Genomic DNA, 22,510 nt, shown 5'->3' with positions numbered 1-22,510 from the left:
TCTCCAAAATATATAAACAGTTCATGCAGCTCAATATTAAAGAAACAAACAACCCAATCCAAAAATGGACAGAAGACCTAAATAGACATTTCTCCAAAGAAGACATACAGATGGCCAAGAAGCACATGAAAAGCTGCTCAACGTCACTGATTATTAGAGAAATGCAAATCAAAACTACAATGAGGTATCACCTCACACCAGTTAGAATGGGCATCATTAGAAAATCACAGACAACAAATGCTGGAGAGGTGTGGAGAAAAGGGAACCCTCCTCTCGCACTGTTGGTGGGAATGTAAAATGATACAGCCACTATGAGAACAGTATGGAGGTTCCTTAAAAAATTAAAAATATAATTACCGTATGACCCAGCAATCCCACTACTGGACATATACCCAGAGAAAACCATAATTCAAAAAGACACATGCACCCCAATGTTCACTGCAGCACTATTTACAATAGCCAGGTCATGGAAGCAACCTAAATGCCCATCAACAGACGAATGGATAAAGAAGATTTGGTACGTATAAACAATGGAATATTACTCAGCCATAAAAAGGAAAAAAAATTGGGTCATTTGTAAAGATGTGGATGGATCTAGAGACTGTCATACAGAGTGAAGTCAGAAAAATAAATATCGTATATTAACGCATATATGTGGAAGCTAGAGAAATGGTACAGATCAACCGGTTTGCAGGGCAGAAATAGAGACACAGATGTAGAGAAAAAACATATGGACACCAAGGGGGGAAAGCAGCAGTGGGGGTGGGGGTGATGGGATGAATTGGGAGATTGGGAATGACATATATACACTAATATGTATAAAATAGATAACTAATAAGAACCTGCTGTATAAAAAATGAATAAAATTCAGAAATTCAAAAAAAAAAGAACTGGAGAAAAAATAATTCCAAAAATGGCCAGCTATTTGCTATAGCTACAAGTTTTACAGATTATGAGTGTGGTAGATGCATTCAACGTACTTTTTAATGCTTCCTTCACGAGTGACATGGAAAAGGTATATTGGGATGAGGCTTAGAATACTAAGAAATATAAGCATGTCAAATTTACACAGCTCATGATTCTTCAATTTCATAAACTTTAATTGGCTTAAAGTCAGTCCTCCTATCATAACTCCTCCCAAATTTTCAGGAATGCCAGGAAATATTGCTTGTATTCCACTAAATCTTCTCAGTGCTATGGTAACAAGTACATTTTAGCATGATGCAAGCAGTCAGAATGTTATTTGGTTAACAACTCAAAAGATTTAACATGTGAATAATCATCCAAGTATCTTTTACAGTGGAGCTCAGTGATACCACAGTACCAAATGCATTAATGTTAGGCTCCCTAAACATATGAACTCAATTCAAAACCAAATACCCTGGGAACTTCCCTGGCGGTCCAGGGAGCATGGGTTCAATCCCTGGTCAGGGAACTAAGATCCCACATGCCATGCAGTGTTGCCAAAAAGAACCACTAAATGCCCCAAAGGAAACCCAGGAAGAACTACTATAAGGAAGAAAAGAGAAAAATAGAGTTTAAAGATAGCTAATGACCAAAAGATATACCTAAGGTAAAAGGTGAAATCTCAAGTGATTTGTCTACTGACCATTAGCCAGTTTAGACTTTTTAAATGTTAAAAAAAGCGTAGGAATTTGCACTATTATTTGTCCTTGGGACAATACCAAGGACAAATAATTGCTTTCTATGTCTTTTACAGACCAAGAGTAAAAGCCCTGGCCCTAACTGTCACTGAAAGTTTCAACCCAAGTATTCTAAATCAAACAGTCTCCTTTCCCAAGTTGTAAAAGCATAACCGCTTCTTCCTGTGAAAAATTTTCAGCATATTTGTTCATCATATATACTTATGGTTTACATATTTATTCATCCTGCTGCAATTCCATTAATCAAAAAAGTTACGTAAAACCCAAAATACTGATTTAGGCAGTATTAGGTAAAACATGCTAGAAAACTTAAAAGATATGGCAACCCCATCCCTTCTGAGAATGGACACATGTGAGGGGGGAAAATCAGTGGCAGGGAAAATTATCCTATATCACAGTATTCTAACTTGCTATCATGGTTATGTCTTGATACTACAATAGCAGTGAGGACCAAAACCAATTTCCTTTGTAATGTCCCTACCCAGGAATCTGAACGTGTAGCAGGCAATCAAATATTTATTTATGGTCAGTAACATCTTAAACCTTGAGTCCCTTAAAAAAAGGAAAATAAAAACATTCAGTAAAACTTTCAACATTCCATCTATGTTGAATGAGAAAAATTAAACATTTCTTAAGGAATGTCATCAACTTCTAGTTCTCAACTTGAACAGAGCTGTTCCATCTTTAACAGATTCATAACCAATACTAAAATTTTCTAATCAATTACTAATTACAACTAGAGAAGCTGCCTTACTAAGTTTGATTTATGTACTAACACACAAAAGGGAAAATACAATAAAGTGTGTTGATGTTCTCATATACAAAAGGCAAACAATTTGAAAGGGAGTGTTAATTTATAGAGAATGTTGAAGTACTGCTCTACTAGCCTATTTTTTTAAAAGATCAGTTATATATGCAAACACCTTTTTTTCTATCTTAAATCTACTGGGTTGTCCCTTTTAACTCAAAAATAGCTCTGGTTTAATAAACACAGCTCTAAATAACTTAAAGGAATAAAACACTTTATTTTAAAAATTCAATTACGCTTCAGATGAAAGCTGCCCCTTTACTGAACACCCACAAGTTCCAAGCATTGTACAAAACATTAAAACATTTGTTCATACTCTTTTAGAGCAAAACTGCCTCTTCTGCCACACTCGTTTTTGCATGATGTTGACATTTTAGCTCCACTGTCATAAAATGACCAGCTCTTCAAGACTTGATCATGAAACGAGTTTCTGATCCATAGATGTAAATCATGAGGTTAATGCCGAAGTCAACTGGTGAAGTTTCTCTGTCAACTGTTACACTTAATGTCCCCTTCCTGATTAAGAGAAAATGAAAGTATTAAGGGTACAGAAAAATGAATATTTAATAATACTATTACCCAAGACTTAAGTCTAAAATCAGCATTAGTTCTTGTAAGGTTTAGCAAAAGTATTTTACCAAATTTAACTGTCATTTGTATTACACTTTTTTGTTTTTCAAATTAATAATACAGCAAAGTAAAGTAGAAGTAGGTGAAAAAATTCAAAGGGAAAAGTGATATAAAATGAAACTATCTATTAGGCTAAAGCAAAGAACACCACGGTGTTCTCTATGTACTTGCTGGCAAACAGAAATAAAAGTTGGTAGACATTACCACTTCTAGAAATTCAGTCATTTAAAGTTTTTTTTCCACTCACCTCTAAAACCACCACCCCCTCTTCCTCCTCTGAAACCTCCACCTCCACTTCCTCTTCCACCTCTAAAACCACCTAAAAATAAAGGAAACATTCATTAACTGTAACTTATCATATTTTGATAAGCCTGTAAATATCAATATAATTCTTGCAATAGTAATGAATATATATTCACATATTTGACCTTACAGAAAATTTTAAGATAAAAATGGAGAAACTGTCCAGCAGCAGGCTAAAATCCTAGGCTACAACTTTTTAAACAAGCTTTCTGTTTTAATAAATTAGAAAAGCTTGTTACTTTAAAGGTCAATTTAGCCCTACCATTAAATGCATGAGTACCTCAACTTTTGCTTATTATATATACTTTTTAAATTGTTTTTATCCTAAGAACAAAGGGTAGCAGGTATGGGTGGTTTAGCTCTGGGGATACTACCATAAATACAATGTTTAAGGTCAATGGAGCTGCAAACAGATCAACACTGATGGTCACATGCTGATGAGCCTTGAAATTTAAAATTTTTAAAGCATTTTTTTCTATTATCCAACACGTTTGGCTTCCTATTGCAGTTTCTATTTTTACTCATTTTGGGGGCTAACTTTGTAAAGAATGATGAAATATAAAAAGAGAAATTATAAAATGAGGAAACACACACATACTTCCAAAATACTGATATAAAAAAATTAAGATTTTAAGAAAATATAGTTGTGAATGCTTTAAAATGTCATATACGAGACTGAATATAGAACGGAAGTGAGGGGATCTCCATTCATCAAATTCTTAAAGGGGTACTCCCAAAAATACTTAAAGATATATGTTAATACCTCTTAAGAGATTATCTCCCAGCTATTTGGACCCCAAAAAGGTACATTTAAGGAGTGAAGTGATAATTACATTGAGAGGCAAAAGTGAGAACAGGATTCTCTCTTTTCTGACCCTGTCCCAGAAGCTGTCCAACCCCGCTGTGCAGCTCCTCTTCCTCATCTCTTTGGCTCTGCCCATCACCCAGTCACCCACCCACCACACAATTTGCAGATCTAAGCACAGCCAATGCTGTATCCCACCTCATCCCCAGCCCTGCTCATCATCCAACTGCCCACAATGATGAATGTACCCAAGCTGTGGGGAAATACATATATCAAAATACTGAAATCAAAGCAATGAACTTATTGTAATAGTCTTTGGCATGACATCAGAAGATACGGGTTTTATTTCTGAGCTGCCAATTGTGTGATTAGAGCAAATTAACTTCTGTAAGCCTGCATTTCCTCATCCATAAAAAAAGGATATCACCCACCTTCACAAGGTTTTGCTAAATATTAAAAGAATATACTTGGATGTTAAAAGAATATATGACCAGCTCTTGGCATATAATCACCACTCAATGATGTTAACTAAAAATTTAAAATTCAATTAAGATAATACTATACTTTACAGAAACTTAGCATTACTACTATGGTAATGTGCCAAGATTGGAAGCAGCTTTCTTAAAAAAGACAAATAAGCATAAGGCAGGTCCGCCTCTATACAAAACTAAATTGTGCTATACAAGTTGGCTGCGGCTTTGAAATCTCATTAGAAATCTCCCCCGCAGGTAACTTACCACCCCTCGCACCTCTGCCACCTCCGCCTCTTCCTCCGCCTCTTCCTCCTCCTCGACCTCCCCTGCCACCGCCTCTGGGAGGCCCCTTCTCACCCGGAGGTCGAGGTAGAAACCTCTGCAACGGCAGCAGCTTATATGGGTCTATATAAAACTGCAAGTGTAACAGAAATAATTAGTGTGATGTACTTCACACTCATTATGTCCAAAACTGAATTCATTATCTTCCCCTAATTCCCTTCTTCTCCAGTATTGCCCATTTCAGTGAATGGTGACACCATCCACAAAGCTGTTGCAATCAGACATCTGAAAGATGGTGATATTTTTTACTTCAACTTCAACAGCTAACCAATTACCAAGACCTATCGATTCTACTTCCTATATCTCTCATAAAACCATCTACTTTTCTCCATTTCCACTCTTTCAGGACTAAAGCAACAGCATCCAACCTGGCCCCTTCACACACAGTACTAACCTCTTTCCAGGGTGCTCTTTTATTTTTCTAACACTCTCTTTTAAGTATAAATTTAACCGTATATATCCTGATAGTTAAAAACAAAATGAAGACTAAAGTCTAAATCCTTTCCCATGACCTGAAGGCCTTAAGTAATCTAGCCCCTGCCTACCTTGCTAGTCATTACTTCACAACTTTCCCCACCCCTCCTAAATGTTCTGTGTCCAAGCTCCACCTCTGCCTTTTTCAGATCCTTAAGGTGGCTTTACTGTCAGACTTGCACACGCTGTTTTCCTTACTTGAAATGCACTTCCTCCTCCTCTGTGACTAGAGCAGTGGTTCCCAAGTGCTAACCTAACCTTCATCAAAGTCATCCAGAAGTTTCCTTTTAAAAACTGAATCCTCGTCCCTACCTAACACCTACTCAGTCAAACTTCTAGAAGTGGGACTTAGAAATACATCTACTTAAAAGCTCCCCCAGGTAATTCTGACGTGCAACCAGGTTTGGGAGTCACCTGTGGTCAACTTTCAGGTCTCTGCTTCCAACTCACATTCTCAGAAAGCCAATGCACTAAATTTGGTCTCACTACTAACATTCTCATACCCACATGTATTACTCCTTTACAGCATATATCATAATGTTATTGAAATATCTGTGAAATCATTTAATATCTGATATCTCCTAAATAACATAAGCTTTATAACTTCACATTATACTTAGAATGAAAGCTTTTCAACAAGATTTGTACATAAAATAAAAAATATACTCCAGCAGTTACAGAACTGCTAATATGACCACAGATTACTTTCTGAAAACCTAAATTAAACACATTACTTTTAAAGATTAGTAAGTTCAATGTCTAAAGTACAGAACATCTCAGTTTAAGAGCTTCACTAGTGATACACTGGGGAAGTCTCAAGTGCCTTAAGTAAAACTGTCCTAAGGTAGATCATTCGTTTATAAAACCAAGGATCTAGGTATCATAAACTTGACTCACCTTCTGCAGTTTTTTAAAGGAAGATGCCTTCATGTTCTCTGACAATTTAACTGAAAAATACTATTAATTTTATTAAGGAATAAGCAATTAATATCAAAGATAATCTTCTGAATTCACGTGTAATTTTTAAAATAACAAGGTCAGAATATACAGAAATATTTAGGAAAAATAAGAAATGAGCCTCCAAACAGAAGTGAAATTTTAATTTTTGTTTTAAAACTTCCAATTCCACCATCCTATTGCAGTGGCATCATCACATCCGAAGCAAAGTACCTCAACCCTGTGGCCCTGCTCCAAGTGGCAATCATTTCTAAAACCTTCCAAAAAGGAAGTCACACTTCTAAGGCCTATCTTTTCAATATATGTGAAAATACATCCCCCCTCTTGATTCTCCTTTATGGTCCCATCTTAGCAATACTCCATCCACTTTAATGAAGCAGCAAGTTTAGTTTAATCAATACTTAACCCCAGAAAAAACAAACAGTAACCTTTTAATGAGACAGCTACATCTTCCAATTAAGAAGGATACAAAATCTCTAAGTTGTCCAAATATTTCATCCACCTTTCCAATTTGTTCTTTGTTTTCTAAATAAACTGGAGCATTGAAATAAGGCACCTTATTTTCATCTGTGGTACATTTACAAACTATGTCATCCTCACAGGGGTGCAGGAACTCTCCTAATACTGAAATAGGACATGAAAATGTTAAAATATAAAAACAATTTCAAATGATATTGACCAACCTCTTCTGGAAGCTTTCCTCTTGGCTGCCTGGGATTTCACCATATCTGTTCTGAGGCAGAAAAGCCTTCCTGGGTTAGTATACCAACTCCACAAAATACTAGCTATGTGACCTGGGGTACGGGTCTCACCTTCTCTGGGCTTCAGTGTCTTCATCTTTAATGTAGGGCTAACAACAGTACTGACACCTAACGTATAGTATTGTGAAGATCAAGTTCAATAATAAATGTCAAGTGCTTAGAAAATGCCTGGCATACTGAGACCACTCAATCTACAATAACAGTTATTTTACTATAATAACTATTATTATTTGATTAAACAACACTACGCCTCATTCTATTGTCTCTTCCTTCTCCCCATCCCTAAGTCTAAGTCAGTCTTTGTTGTTCTCTAGCCCTTTCTTTTTTTCTCCCCTTTCCTAAGTTCCTACTACCACCTCTTCACCAATGACTCTTCGATCTTTTCCAAGGAAGTCTGGAATCTCAAAATAACTACCTATATATCTGACTCACAGTCACCCAAACTAAAATGCTCAGCATATTCCTGCAAAACCGACTCTCAATTCCTATCACCCAAGCTCAAAACCTGAAGCCTTTTATTCCTAGTATTAGCCAAGTTCTACTGAGTCTGTTTCCACTGAAATATCTCTCCCATCGAACTCTTCTTTTTTCCCTCACTTTCACCATGCTCTGATGTGTCATGCATGGACCGCTATGGGGCGAGGACCTTTGACTCTAGACGTTGACCTCTTCAAACCATTTTGCATACTGATCCACCCTACTCTTTATATTAGACTCTGTTCATCCTTTCTCTTCTTTGATGTAGGCTTCTACCATCAAATCTGTCTCACTTTCCATGACTTCCATCCTACCTTTTTGATAATTACTCCAAAACTCCTCTAATTAGGTCTTTTTCTTGACTCCCCCCAGTAGTTTCCCTTCTGAGCAAGTTTTTTTTACTCACTTCACTTAGTTATGAGTAGCAATTAAAAGCATGGGCTTTGGGGTCAGGAAACCTGGCTTTGTATCTCAAATACATCACTTACTGATCACTTCTCACTATGACCCGAAAAAAGAAACTTAACGCTGAATCAGTTTTCTTATCTGTAAAATAGGGACAGTAGGGGTAAACGCACAATATTACGTAGTTGTATCTCCCTTTCAGCCCAAACCCAAATTCCATCTCCACGATGCATTCTAACTGTCCTTCAGCTTTCTTATCTCCCCCTTACTTCTACAGCACGATTATACGTCACTTTACAGCCTCTCCAGAGGCTTGACTCCCCGATCAAGTAGCAACCTCCGTAGGAGAGAGAGCTGCTGGATCTATCTTTCAGCACCTGACTCCCAGTCAAACTTACTAATAACACAAACCCACAACCTCCGGCCCCCGACCCCACTCCACCCTCGCCACCCGGTGGGCCAAGCTTTGAAGCCTACTTACAAACTACTTGCTCTGGAGGTCCGTGGTCCTGGCCTCTGTTAAAACCTCCGCGGCCGCCCCCTCGTCCAAATCCTCCTCTGCCGCCGCCGCCGCCTCTGAAATTGCCGCCGCCTCCACCTCGGAAGTGGTGGTTGCTGCTGCCGCCGCGACCGAAGCCGCCACCTCGACTAAATCCTCCGCGACCTCCCCCACGAAAAGACATGCTCGCTCCCACCTGGTTAGAAAAGCAGGGCGTGCCTTTCAGTCACTGTGGCCTCTGGGGGCACCACCGAACCCCTCTGAGCCTCAGTCAGAAACCATAGAAGTAGACAACAATAATAATAGCAACCCTGCCACCTCACCCAAGGCGGCCAGCGACGAGCCCGAAGAGTGAGCGTCCCCTCCCCATAGCCCTGTGAGCGCTGACTATCCACTCACCAGCCCCGTCACCCCTGGTGAGTACTTCCTCCCCCAGCTGGCAGCAAGGTCTTCAGACGCATTCCCCCCCTCCCTCCGCTAGGTTCCACCTCCAGCATCTTCAGACCGCTCTGCCCCTCCCGCCACTCACCGGCGCCACGTGCACCTCAGGCCCGGAGGCTCACACCCTCCCGCCCGGTACTTCCGCCGCACACGAGCCTCTTCGGCCACCGTACCGACACAAAACGGAGGTGGGGAGGGAACCAAATAGAAACTCGAATAACTGGTTCAGAAAGCCAGCCAGTCACCCGCGGAATCAGGGACGCTGTCACCTGCCCGAAAACGCCTTCAGCGATGGAAGGGTATCAATAATATCTAACGTCAACCGCTACTTTACGACAGTTAGGTGCAGTTGTCTACGGAGAGCGGAGGAAGTGACGTACAATAGCGGCGTCCTTTGCAGCGTGACGTTGCAGGAAGTGCCGCCCCGCGGTGTTGCCCTTGGCGATGGCTGGCGTCAGGGACCGCGCCTGTCCCAGCGGATCGGCTTGTACCTGGTGGCAGCTGAGTGGCAGTGCACCCTGTCCTCTCAGGCTACGCTGCAGTCCCCTCGCTCGTCAGTTGGTTGCGGCTCCAGCAACTGTGCTGCCGGTGGCTCTGAGGACGTTTGAGCCGCGCTCTGCCGGGAGGTGGATCTGGCCGCGTCGGAACTTGGTGGAAGGGCTTGTCTGCGTTCTTTCGAATCGCTTGTTTCTTCCGGATCTTTCGAAGTACGCGAGATTGTGGGCAGTACTGTGCCCGTCGTTTTGTACTATGGTTTCACGAAAGGAAGAAAAAAAAGTGTGTGTGCGTGTGTGTGTGTGTGTGTGGGTGTCTGTGTCCTTTTAAAGAAACTGTTACCTGACAGAAAGCCAGACCATGTTTTTGTCTTTTGTACCAGATAGTTTATTCCTTTGTCAAGTACGTTTTCAGCCCCGCAGGACACTGTCTATACCACAAGCCCCTCTCATCTTCTGTCTTTAAGTCCTTGATATTTGACTTCAACTTCCGCTAAAACTTCTCTCCCAAAGAAGGCTAGCGACCTTCTATTTGTTAAATTTGGTTGGTCTCTTTTCACTCGAATCTTCTGAGACCTTACCTTGATATTTAGCGCAGTCAACCGCCTCTTTGAAAGAGGGTGGGGATTGGTACCTTTTTTAGAGGGTTATTTTCATATTGGAAGAACTTCGTAAACTTAACTATGGAAATATTAGGAATCACAGTATGTCTTCTACACTAAAGTGTAAGCTTCTTGAAAAAGCATCAGTCATACAGATAAAAAAATTTTGGTAAATGAACTTTTATTCAGATTTGATAAATGTACTTTAAATTCTATACATCATACAGAGGTAGAATTATTCATAACTGCCCTGCTCTATTTTACTCTGTTTACGTTCAATGTTTTATCTCCATTTGGTGTCCCAGTATTATCCTCAACTTAGTGTGATGAAACCATTGAACTTTTATGGGACCTTCAAGATTACGTGGTGCCCCTTTATCTTATGTGTAAGGAACTGACAGAGAAGCGAAGTAACTTCTCCAGCTAGTTAGAGGGACAAAGTGGAACGATGGATTCTCACAGCCCTCAGTCCTTTGCTGTACCACCAGCCCCAGTCTCACTCCTTGCTCTCTCCAAGTTATTCATCATTCCAGTTACCTGTTTGTCCTCATGGTAGCATCATACTCTTGGTTTCTGCATCTTTGGACTCAAGCCTTTGAGCACTCTCCATCATCTTTGTCACCATCCCCACCCAACCTTAGTTGCAGTCTCTTTTATCTAAAGCGCTCAATTTCTGTTCATTCCATCTAAAGCTTGTACTGTTGTTACAGGCCTTCTGTTGCCACTACCACACTTTCCTCTGTTATTCCTAACCGAAATCACCCAGTATAATCTATGGCAACTCAAAAGTTGAGAAATAATTACAGTGAACTATAACTTCCTCACGTTCTGAGCATCTTTGTTGTCTCAAATTAAATGCTTCCAGGCTTTTCTTCCTCCCATCTGTACTGCATGTGATGACATACTGAACTTATTAAAAGTTTCCTCGTACCATAGCCATCCTCAGGATCCCAAATAGTTCTCCATTTCCTTTGACAACAAGTCTAAAGTAAAATCTCTACATTGACTAGGCCTTCTATATAATTAATTTTATTTCCCTCCAGTACTGTACACCATTTCTCTGCCCCATCAGGCCAGCATCACTGCCTTGCTTCTTTTTTCCTGCCATTGGCAATCACTTCCTTCTTGGAAAAGCTCCATTTGCCATCCATTAGACCAGCCTTTTTCTATCTTTTTACCCTGGAAGAACCATTGAAGTAATTTTTATGTCTCAGAAAACCCTGCATAATATAAATATATATGTAATATAAACATATATATACATATATATATATATATCCATCCTAGTACATTAACACGATCAGCAGCTTATAGACACGTAGACATGGTAGTCCAATAATAATTGTCAATGCTCTTTTTTTCAATTGTAGTAAAATACACATAACATAAACTACCACATTAATCATTTTGAAGTGTATAGTTCAGTGGTTCACATTGTGTAACTTGGTGCTCTTTTGAGTAGAGAATGGTGTTTTTCTATGAATCTGTTTATTTTTGTCCAACTTACTACCCTACTCTGTAGTTTCCCCCCCTCACAAAGGACCTCAATTCTTTTTTTTTTTTTTTTTTAAGATGTTGGGGGTAGGAGTTTATTAATTAATTTATTTATTTTTGCTGTGTTGGGTCTTCGTTTCTGTGCGAGGGCTTTCTCTAGTTGTGGCAAGTGGGGGCCACTCTTCATCGCGGTGCGCGGGCCTCTCACTGTTGTGGCCTCTCCCGTTGCGGAGCACAGGCTCCAGACGCGCAGGCTCAGTAGTTGTGTCTCACTGGCCTAGTTGCTCCGCGGCATGTGGGATCCTCCCAGACCAGGGCTCGAACCCGTGTCCCCTGCATTAGCAGGCAGATTCTCAACCACTGCGCCACCAGGGAAGCCCCTCAATTCTTTTTTAAAATTTTTTTATCGAAGTAGAGTTTCTGTACAATATTATATAAGTTACAGGTGTACAATATAGTTATTCATAATTTTTAAAGGTTATACTCCATTTATAGTTATTTTAAAATAGGATATCAATTCTGATGCAAATTAAGTGGGAGAGGAAACTTCAATTTTTCATTTAATTTATTAGATTGCAAAAATTGATTTTAATGAATATTAATCATTTTATAGGCCTATATGTGCATAAAATGTTATTTTTGAAACTAAAGAAAATAATGTGAAATCTTTGCTTGTCTTTTGCTACGTATATGGTCAATTCTGAGTCGATCTTGAGACTCACATACGCAGATCTCATTTTCAGCTGAAATAAGATTATTTCAGTCACTGTTTTTAAGCTCAAATAAAAGGCTTGCTCACACAAGTAAGAAGTTGGAAAGTACAGTAAAATGTTTATTTCGTATGAATGGCAGGATACTCTTTCACAAAAATCCAGAACTTGTAGAAAGGCGAATCAGTTAAGTTTCATCTTATGTTTATAATCATAATCTTACAAACTCTCCCTCTTCTCTCAAAGTCAGGTTGAGGAGCAGATTCAGAGAAAGGAACCCTCATTCAGTCATTTACTTGTGTTAAAGGGAGGGAAAATATGGTTCAGTTTTGTTCTGCAATTCCCTCAGGTGGTTTGGTCTTAACTTGAGACCCTCACTCTAAAGTGCAAGCAACAGTAGAAACATTTCAAGATTTTTTTGGCCGTATGATTTTTCCAGAGTTTCAGTTTCCATTTAAAACCAAGAATCTTGTCACTTGAAATCAAGATATTTTCTCCAGACCCTAGTATTCCCACAGTTCACTTTTCAGCTGAAGCATCCTGTTAAGAACCAAAATCAATATTAGTTTCTCTTACTGTATAACAAATTACCCCAAAACTTAATGGCTCAATGTAATAAACATTATCTTGAATAATCTCCGTAAGTCAGAAATTCAGGAGCAGCTTAGCTAGGTGGTCTGACTCTAGGTCTCATAACGTAGCAGTCATGATGTTGACTGGGGCTGCAGTCATCTGAAGGCACGACTGGGAGTGGAGGATCAATCTCTGAGGTGCCCTCAGTTCTTTGCCACGTGGGCTTCTTTACAGAGCGCTTAAGCATTCTCATGACGTGGCAGCTGTCTTCCCCCAGAACAAATGATCTCTTTAAGTCATAAGATTTTATTGCATGTGGCAGATTTCTGTGGTCTCTGTCCAGATTTTTACACAGTTTTTTTAAATGTTCTCAGGTAAACTGGTCTTTGATAAGGTTAATCATTTTTGTATCATTATCCAGAATTTTTTTCATTTCAGCTCCAAAAGTTTCTCCCAGCAACTCTCCTGGAGGAAAGAAGGGTGTTGTGAATTCATTAGAATTTTCTCTTTTAAGAAAGTGAACCATCTCAGGGAACAATGCTCAAATCATTGACAGGGCACCGTCGGTCAGTTGCCAACACATTTCTTCCAAGATGTACCTTTTGTTTCCAATATGAAGACAAAACAGTAAATGTATCTTGGCCTTTGCTTGTTTTGGGCAGCATTTTATAGCAGAAGAATTTTCTCAAATTTCACTACAATTTACATCTTATAAGTGCTATCATATGACATTTGTTGTTGAAATCTATTGATCCATCAATCTGGATAAAAGGTTGTTTTTGGTTTATTATACAAAATCTCTTTAGCATCATGTGACATGTCATCAATTTATCAAACTTTGAGATTGAAACCTTTCTAGTTTCTCATATAATGTCTTATCCTGACATTTTGCTCTCTCTAAATTTACATACTAGAATTGTGAGGTTCTTCCCAACTCTGGTTTTTTTTCCTTTTTTAGTCAAAAAGTTCTGCCACTTGATAACTGCCTTTCTAAAAGGTGACTTTTTTTAAACAAGTTTTTTACTCTGGGATTCCAAAGGCCATTTGAAATTATTTGCTCTCTTACTGTGATTTGAGTGTCTTTTCAATTTTTCTGGAGCCATTGCTGCACTTATAAGTTTTGATTCTTTATTACTACCAGAATTACCTAGGCCTAGAATTCTCTTTCATCTCCCACTTTGTCTTCAAAAATCACCACATTGAACTCTAAGTCATGTTTATAAAACAGGTGTTAATAAAGTGTAAAACAATCAAACTAAAAAAGGAAATCAGAAAAGAAAAATGAAATCGTTATAACAATTCACTATTAACATACAAGCTCTATCCATGCATTACATTTTATTGATACGTCTCTTAAGTCTCTTTTATTCTTTATCAGTTTTCTCTCCTTATTTTCTTTCATGGCATCTACTTGTTGTAGAAACTGAGTTTTTTATCTTGTAGAATTTCCCATCTTCTTGGTCATATAAACCATGTTTCTCTGTCCTCTGTGTTTCCTGGAAACTGGTAGTTGCCTGGTAGTGAGATCTGGAGAATCGATTATGTTCAGGTTCAATTTTTTTTTTCCAAGAACACTTCTTACAGCATCACACGAGGAGGCACATGACATCTGGTTGTTTCTCTTTGGGTGTTGTTAAGATTGATCAGTGGGATCAGTATATCACCCTGATCCATCTGTGAGACAGTTCCCTGCCAGCTTTTCACCTGCCGGCTTCAGCAGCTATCAATGATCCTCATCTAGATTCGTCTATTCATGAGGGATTGCAAAATGGTGATATGCTAATTTTATCATTCCTTTAGCAATTATTAGCTGACATAAAGAACTTTTCTTCATTATTTTTTAATATTTATTTTTACTTAAATCCTTTGTTATCATTGTCCTTTTTAATGCTTAAATTGTTTCATCTTTGGCTGTGAGAAACCCTTCAAGTTTGGTCCTATGTCTGTTAATACCACTTACTAGCCTCTGATAGCTTCCTTGCTCTCTGACACCAGATGTCTCTATCTAACATATCTTATACATTTCCTGCCCCAGCCCTTTCTTTAGGGAGCCCTTGTTCCTTTTAGTAGGAAAGGGTATGTAAAGAACACAATCTGGAACTAAGGGGTGGTCATTGCTTCTGGATTAGCACGACTTCTATGCCTTATCATTGGACAGAGATAGGAGATATCTTTAGTACATATTTTTAGAAAGAAAGAAAAAAAAACCTGGTTTGTACTGATATGTCCAAAGTTAATACTAAAGGGTTTTTGCTTCTTTTGAATTTAAACGTGTGCCTCTCCTACCCTGAAATTATGACATTAACGTAATTACTTATTTACTTGAGCCTATATACATATGTATGTGTGTGTGCATAAAATGTTGTCAAGTGTTAATGTTATTATTAACAGACTGCTGAATCCTATTTAAGATTTTGTTTGTATCAGTTTGCTGATATTTTGTTTAGGATTTTTGCACCTATAGTCATAGATGAGGTTGGTCTTCCTTTTCATTGTGCCGTACATACTGGTTGTGTAGCTTCTGACTACAGAGCACTGTGTGGATGATTGTGTAAGAGAAGGTGGGGTGGGATGTGAGGCCTTGGGAGATTGCCTATAACTTGCTTTTTTAAGTGCAGAGATACCCTGAACCCCATGAGGTTGTACCTGGAATGGTTCTCTGCTTCTCCTGCCCCAGTGTTCACTCCAGGGGAACTAGGTTAGAACATGCACTGCAGAGAGCCTTTTGTAGGCTTTATCCTGGAGCAAATGCTGAAGTAAGTTTCCTGAAGAATGGGGTACTGGCTCAACTGTTTTGCTCTTTGTTTAATTGATTACCTAGTCTATCACTTCTCACAGATTCCACTGTCTTTATTTACTTTGTGGTCTCCCTTATTCTGGATACAATTGTTGTCACTTACATCCGTTTAACATTTCAAAACCTCCTTTAAGTTTTGCAGTTAGTCTCTTCCTCTCTGTTTTATGTCTTCCAGTAAATCTTCACTGTTTGTATCCTGTTGATGGACTCCCTCTTCATTTTTCAATGGTGCAGTGGAATTATTTTTATATTTATTTTTACTGAGATGTTGGAAGGGAAGAGATGTAAACTATATAGAATGTCAGTCACTGTGAGCCATTTATTACATTTTCTATTTGTTAATTGCTGACAGATTAGGAAAAGTCATTTTCTTATGTTGATTGTGTATCCAGTCGTTTTAATAAGCTTTGACTTTAGGTCTAATAGTTTTCAATTAATTTTATCTAAGTAGACAGTCATTTCATCTACAAATAATGGCAATTTTGTCTCTTCTACTCCAATATTTATAATTTTTTTCATGTTTATTCCCTCCAATAACAGCAGTATTGAAATATTGCATCCTTGCTTTTATTCCCAGTTCTAATGGGTTTGGCTCTAGTGTTTCACCAGTGTATATGGTGTTTACTGTTGGTTTCTACCCTTTATCAGGTTAATGGTATTTGTTCTTTTCCTAGATTGCTCACTTTTTTTAAAATTAAGAATTGGTGTTAAACTCATATCAAATACCTTTTCCATATCTTGTGATATAATTATACAGACTCTTATTTAATCTATTATTTTAATTAAAGATTTTAATATACTGAATTACTCTGATATCCTAATGTTGAACACCCCCGTATTTCTGAAATGGTCCCCACTTGGTCATGGCACGTTATTCTTTTACTATCTTGTGGTTTATGGTATATGGTTTGCTAACATTTTATTTAGGGTCCTTGCATGTATATTAATAATTAAGAGTAGCTTATAGATTTCTTTCAGAGGCTTGTCTTATCCAGTTCTGGATGAGTATATTAGAGTATTGCTAATAAGTTGGAGAGGTTTTTATCTTTTTTCATGTTCTGGAAAAGTTTAAATAACAGAAGAATGATCTTTCCTAAAAGAGTTGGTAAAACTTAGTATCTTGGGGGGTTTAAATCTTTAACTTCTCCATGTCTTCTTAGCTATTAATTTATTTGAATTTTCTATCTCTTCCTGAGTCAATTCCAATAATTCTATTTTCCTGGAAATTTTCTTCCAGATCTTCAGATTATTTCATAAATTGCATATGATTTTATCACTTAAGGTTCTTAAGTGACAAGCCACCAAACCAACTCTGGCTAACTTTAGTAAAAGAAAATTCACTTGGAAGATAATAGGATGTTTACAGTACTGACAGGTGACTAAGCACCTAGGCTTAAGAACTAAAGATACTTAACAAGGCCAAAAGGAATCAAAAGAAGCTTATCTTATAGCTGAAGCAGTCTAACCAGTATGCTGCTGCTGCTTCTGCTGCCTCAGTAAATAATTCACAACTGTTTCTTTGTCCTCTTATCACTTAACTCAAGACTCAAACACCAGAGAGAGGGAGAGAGAGAGAGAGACTCTTTGATCAGTCCTTGGGCTATAAAAAGGAATGGAAAGAGGCTGGATATGGATTTCTCAACTTCCATTTGGAAAGCAGGTGCCTGGAATTACTCTCCCACCAAAACAACTCATAACAGAAGAAAGATAATTCCACACAGAAAATTGGGAACCTATTATGAAGGATAGTGGATGTTGGCAGCCCCCTAAAAATGTCCACTTAAATAGCTTTCCCCTAAAATTGTTTTACTCTCTCTTTTCAAAAATTATTTCTCAGAATGATTCGTGTTGGGCTTCCCTGGTGGAGCAGTGGTTGAGAGTCCGCCTGCTGATGCAGGGGACATGGGTTCGTGCCCCGGTCTGGGAAGATCCCACATGCCACGGAGCAGCTGGGCCCGTGACCCATGGCCACTGGGCCTGCGCATCCGGAGCCTGTGCTCTACAACGGGAGAGGCCACAACAGTGAGAGGCCCACATACCGCAAAAAAAAAAAAAATGACTCATGTTATTTATCAAGTCTACTACTTTTTTACTTTTTGGTTTATTTACTATTGCTTATGTCTTTATTAGTTCCTTTCTATTATTTTAATTCTTTTTGTTATTTTTTTAATGGTATCCTGAGTTGCATGCTTAGTTCATTTTTTTCAGTGCTTTTTTGTTATAAAATTTTTAACATAACTTGGATATATAAATGTCTTTTTGTTTTCTTCTTTCTAAGCTTAGAAATTTCACCCCCTACCTAAGGTTTAATATTTGTTTCAATAAAATTTCTTTTAGAGGTAAGAACCTCGATTCTAATTTTAGCAATATTATAAAGTATATCAATAAGAATTTGGTCAGGAAAACCAAAACCACTATAAGTATTTTAAGTAGAAAAGAATATTGGAATATTTGCATTCTTGTGGGATGAACAACAGTATACATTTAGAATTTTTTCATAGGTCTTATGTCCCAACTTCTGCCATAATAAAGTCTGAAGAAATCTGGGTATCATGTGGACTTCTTACAAAGCATTACATTGTTTTATTACATTAATGGCATTGCCTTAATCAGAGCAGATAAGCAGGAGGTGGCTAACATGCTGAATGCCTGGATTAGACACACGTGCTCCAGCGGTGATACATCCTGGCACATCAGTAAAATTTTAGGAAAACAGGGCTCAGAAACCTTCCAGAACATATTCTCTAAATTAAAAGATAAATTATTTTGTCTGGTACTTCATTTCACAAAGAAGGAAGCACAAACTTTAGTGACCCTTTTTGGGGATATTCCCTTTGGGGAATATTTGACTTCTGGGCAAATACTTCACACTGAAGAATAGTTCATTGGCTACCAGAGCAGGAAAGAGTTCACTAATCCAGAAGACCCTGCAGTGTTGGAGGTATCAGTGGTGGGAGAAAACATTGCGGAGTGTTTGAGGAAGACTCTGGGAGAACTACAATACAGGACCCTGGGGTTCTGGAGCAAGGCCATGCCATCTGTAGCAGAGAATTCTATTCTTTTTGAGAAACAACCTAGGCACTACTGAACCCTGGTAAATGTGGAACAACCGAACATGACACTGTGCCACCTTGTGGCAGAGATGCCCATTATGAGCTGGGTCCTAACAGACCCATGAAGTACAAAGCTGAGGAGGCCTAGCAAAAACATAAGATGAAAATGTTACATCTGGAACCAAATACAAACAGCAAAAAAGGGCACAAAGTACATGAGCAGGTGGCCCCAATTCCCCCCTTACCCCCAAATCCAAACCGTTGCACCTGTGTTCCTCCCTCAGCTCACACCTGTGGCTCTGTGGGGACTCTGGTAATGACCAGCTAAAGGAGGAGGGAAAAGTTTGGGTTTGGTTCACAGATGGGCTCAGTATGTAGGTACAACCTGAAAATAGCAGCTGCATTACAGCCATACTTAGTAATGGTTCTGAAAGTGGTGAAAGAAAGTCATCCCCATGGGCAGAGCTTCAGGTGGCACACCTGGCTCTCCACTTTGTGTGGAAAAATAAGTGGCCTAAGGTTAGACTATATACGGAATCACAGTTTCTAGAAGGGGAGAAACGTGGATGTACATATAGGAGTAGGGCTGAACTGTAAAAATCTTTTTATCACATGTTAACGCCCACCAGAGAACATCCACCAGAGAAAAGTAATAAATAACCAACAAAATGACTCAGCCAATTGACAATCAGACAATCAGTCATCAACCACCTCAGTACTAGCACAATGGGCACAAGAATAAAGTGGCCATGGTGGCAGAGATGGAAGATACCCATGAGGCCAACAGCATGGACCCTGAAGGTTTCTTTAGCTACTGCCATCAACCAATGTCCAATCTGACAGCAACAGAGACCAATGCTGAGCCCCCAAGATGGCACAACTCATCAAGGATACCAAGCCCCCAAGATGGCACAACTGAGCTCCCAAGATGGCACAGTTCATCAAGGATACCAGCTAGCTACTTGCTGGTAAATTGACACATTCGGTTCTTTCAGTCTTAAAAAGGCCAGTGGTACATTCTCACAGGAATAGACATAAATTGTGGGTAAGGATGTACCTCTTCTGTCTGCAGGGCCTCAGGATCATGAGCTAAAGGATTACAGAGTATTTAATCCTCCAACAGGGGATCCCGTATAACATCCTGCCGGACAAGGGAACCCACTTTATAGCAAAGGAGATGTGAGCGTGGGCCTATGACCATGCAATCCACTGGTCATATCACATACTATACCACTGTGAAGCTGGCAGCCTTATGGAGCATTGGAGTAGCCTGGTGAATGCCAAGCTGAGGTGCTACTTAAAGGCAATACTCTGTGAGGACTGGGTGCTATCCTCCAGGAAGCAGTATATGCATTGTATCCCCAACAAAGAGAAGACACAGGCCTGGGAGCCACGGAACAGAAGCATCACTTCTGATGACCACCTGGAGGCCGTGTGCTCTTGTCTCCACACTTTGTACTCTGAGGTCTGTTCCTCACAGGAAGCACACTTTTGTCCTTTGGCACAACAGGAATCCCACTGAATTATAAGGTGAACCTTCTGCCTGGTGCACACTGAGCTGCTTGTGTCTGGGGACCAGCAGGAAAGAGGAGGCGTCACCATCTTGACAGGAGTAACTGACCCTGATCCTTCGGAGGAAGTTAGGCTGCTATTATACAATGAGGGTAGGGAGAAATGTGTATGGAACCATATGAGCTGCTCAGGTGTCTCTTGTGACAGTAAAGGGATAGAAACAGCAACAATGGTCTGAGAAGTGAATGGTAATCAGGGGCTGGATAACTCCTGGAAGAGGTTGTGGGTCATCCCACCAGGTAAGTCACTGAGGTCAGCAGAGGTGGAAACTCAGGGTGAAGGGAATCTAGAATGGATAGGAAGGAGGCAGGGGGTGAGTATCAACTGCAGCCCCAAGGTCAACTGCAAGGGCAGGGGCTACAGTTCCCTCCCCTCCCCCTCTCCGCAACCTCCCTCTCCTAAATAATCTCTCAGGAAGAAAGGTCCCCTGCAGTTTTGAAGGAGCCGCCCTTGAAGCATAAATGGAAAGTAGGTCTAAAAGGTGCAAACGGTAGACTCTGCAAGACAGGGAGATAAGTTTCCCAGATCCGCCTTCAAGGAAGTTCTGGCTACCTGGCTGTGAAGTGTGTGGTCAGCTGACGCTTCCTTCTGACAGCAACTAACTGTCAGATCCTTCAAGGTATGCCTCAGCGACAGAGACCTGCCTCACCTAAGCGCAAGCATTTCCTGGGCAACCCTCACCAGGTGACTGAGTAAGGCAGGCAGGATCCAGCCATTTCTGCACGACCCAGGGCCACTGTGACTGGCCACTCTTGCTCCAGAGGCCCCCGTGAGCTGGGCAAGGCTTTGTCGAGCCTGCATTGCGGTCTGATTTCTCTTTCTGCTCATTCCTGCTTCTCCTCCCTTCCTTTCCCAGGAGCTGATTCCTGATAAGTATCTCACACCCCAAACTCTGTCTCACATCTGCTTCAGGAGAATCCAGACTGTTGACAGCATTTCTGCTTAGAGAAAATGATTTGATCACAGAACAACTTGTGAATGAAAGGAAGCGTTTTGGTGAGGATTTCTAATGTATTCAGCATAACCTTCCATATGATGGACTTCTACTCTTACCATTTCCTAGTTTTTGTCCTTAAAGAAAAATATATAATTCTATTTTACCAAAACATAAGAACTTTCTTCTAGTGATTTCTGTCTTCTCTAGAAAACAGAACGAGGCATTGTTCAGTATCAAGGTGGGGCATCAGTTTCCTCTTCAGGAAACAGTCCCTCAGCCATTTACTGAGGCCTTTTTTGGTTTCAGTTACGGTAAAACTCTGAAATTTTGCCAAAATCTACATGAGTTCAAAAGTACAAAGCTCTTTAGGAGGCGTGCTCTTTTTAAATATTTTTTTAGAGGTTAAAAATTAAATTTCAAAAGAATATCTGAGGTGCAGACGAGTCCACAGTAGAGATACAGACCCTGATTGTCTCCAACATGAAGCCTGCTCATGCCGTTCTGTTACTTTTGTGCTTCTGCTTAAGTTTTTGTGAGGTAAGTAATTCAATATCTATGCAAACTATTTTAAGTAGATATTTCAAATACTATAAAAATACAGAAAACATCTTAAAGATACTATTTTGACTTAAGAATCACATAGTTCAGTTGCCAACAATGACAGTGTCTAGTCAGTAACAAAGATGTTAACATCTTGATGAAAGAGCTTTAAGAAATTGCTTTTTTCATATGCTATTCTCTGTGCATAGAAATTGAACTGAATGAGAATTTTACTAATATAGATCTATATTTACAGTAATTATTAAATCAGTAAACATTTATCAAGCTCCCTCTATCTATGTACAAGGTAGAGTGCTGGGCAAATGGCAAGACTGATCTCTTCCTTCAGTAACCATTTGGTACAGTTGTAGAAAGACGATACAAGTATGCCAATGAGGAAATAAGCAAAATTTAAATAATATATGAAAACACAAGAGAAGGAACTTTTCTTCCTTTGTACCAAAAAATGGTACAAATGCTATCTGCCAAGGGACATTACGAGAGGAAAAGTCCCTTCCTGCTAGGAGGTCAGGGAGAGTTTATGGGTCAAATAGGATTTGAGCTAGGTCTATAATTCTGGATTAGATTTGATCGGTGGAGAGAAGGAAGAAGTGATTTTTCAGCCTGAAAAAGCAGCAAGTGTTATGGCAGAAAGATAGCACAGCACTGGGCTCTTCCAGATGAATAAACCTGTTTGAT

At 39.4% G+C, this 22,510-nt stretch overlaps 1 protein-coding gene across 1 annotated transcript; it reads right to left on the bottom strand.

Annotated features, from left to right (window-relative positions):
* Positions 1–2,665: 2,665 nt before the first annotated feature.
* On the bottom strand, positions 2,666–9,416 carry GAR1 (GAR1 ribonucleoprotein). Its single transcript, XM_065878101.1, has 7 exons — positions 9,128–9,416; positions 8,581–8,794; positions 6,926–7,080; positions 6,397–6,456; positions 4,948–5,098; positions 3,350–3,421; positions 2,666–2,988 (listed from the first exon to the last, which is right to left on the bottom strand). The coding sequence occupies exons 2-7, from the start codon at positions 8,780–8,782 to the stop codon at positions 2,975–2,977; spliced, it is 654 nt and encodes a 217-aa protein (XP_065734173.1). The 5' UTR covers positions 8,783–8,794; positions 9,128–9,416; the 3' UTR covers positions 2,666–2,974.
* Between the last annotated feature and the right edge of the window lie 13,094 nt (positions 9,417–22,510).

Source organism: Phocoena phocoena, chromosome 5 (genome assembly GCF_963924675.1).
Source record: "Phocoena phocoena chromosome 5, mPhoPho1.1, whole genome shotgun sequence".
Classification (NCBI taxonomy): Eukaryota; Metazoa; Chordata; class Mammalia; order Artiodactyla; family Phocoenidae; genus Phocoena; species Phocoena phocoena.
Note: the sequence above shows the minus strand (reverse complement) of the source record. Positions and strands in the feature narration are given on the sequence as shown.

Bases quoted from the DNA above. Each gene is read 5' to 3' on its own strand.
- GAR1 (XM_065878101.1), bottom strand. From the start codon at position 8,782: ATGTCTTTTCGTGGGGGAGGTCGCGGAGGATTTAGTCGAGGTGGCGGC. The intron at 5,099-6,396 runs GTGAGTCAAGTT...TTACACTTGCAG, and splicing joins CCTTTAAAAAACTGCAGAAG to TTTTATATAGACCCATATAA. The intron at 3,422-4,947 runs GTAAGTTACCTG...CTTTATTTTTAG, and splicing joins TGGCAGAGGTGCGAGGGGTG to GTGGTTTTAGAGGTGGAAGA.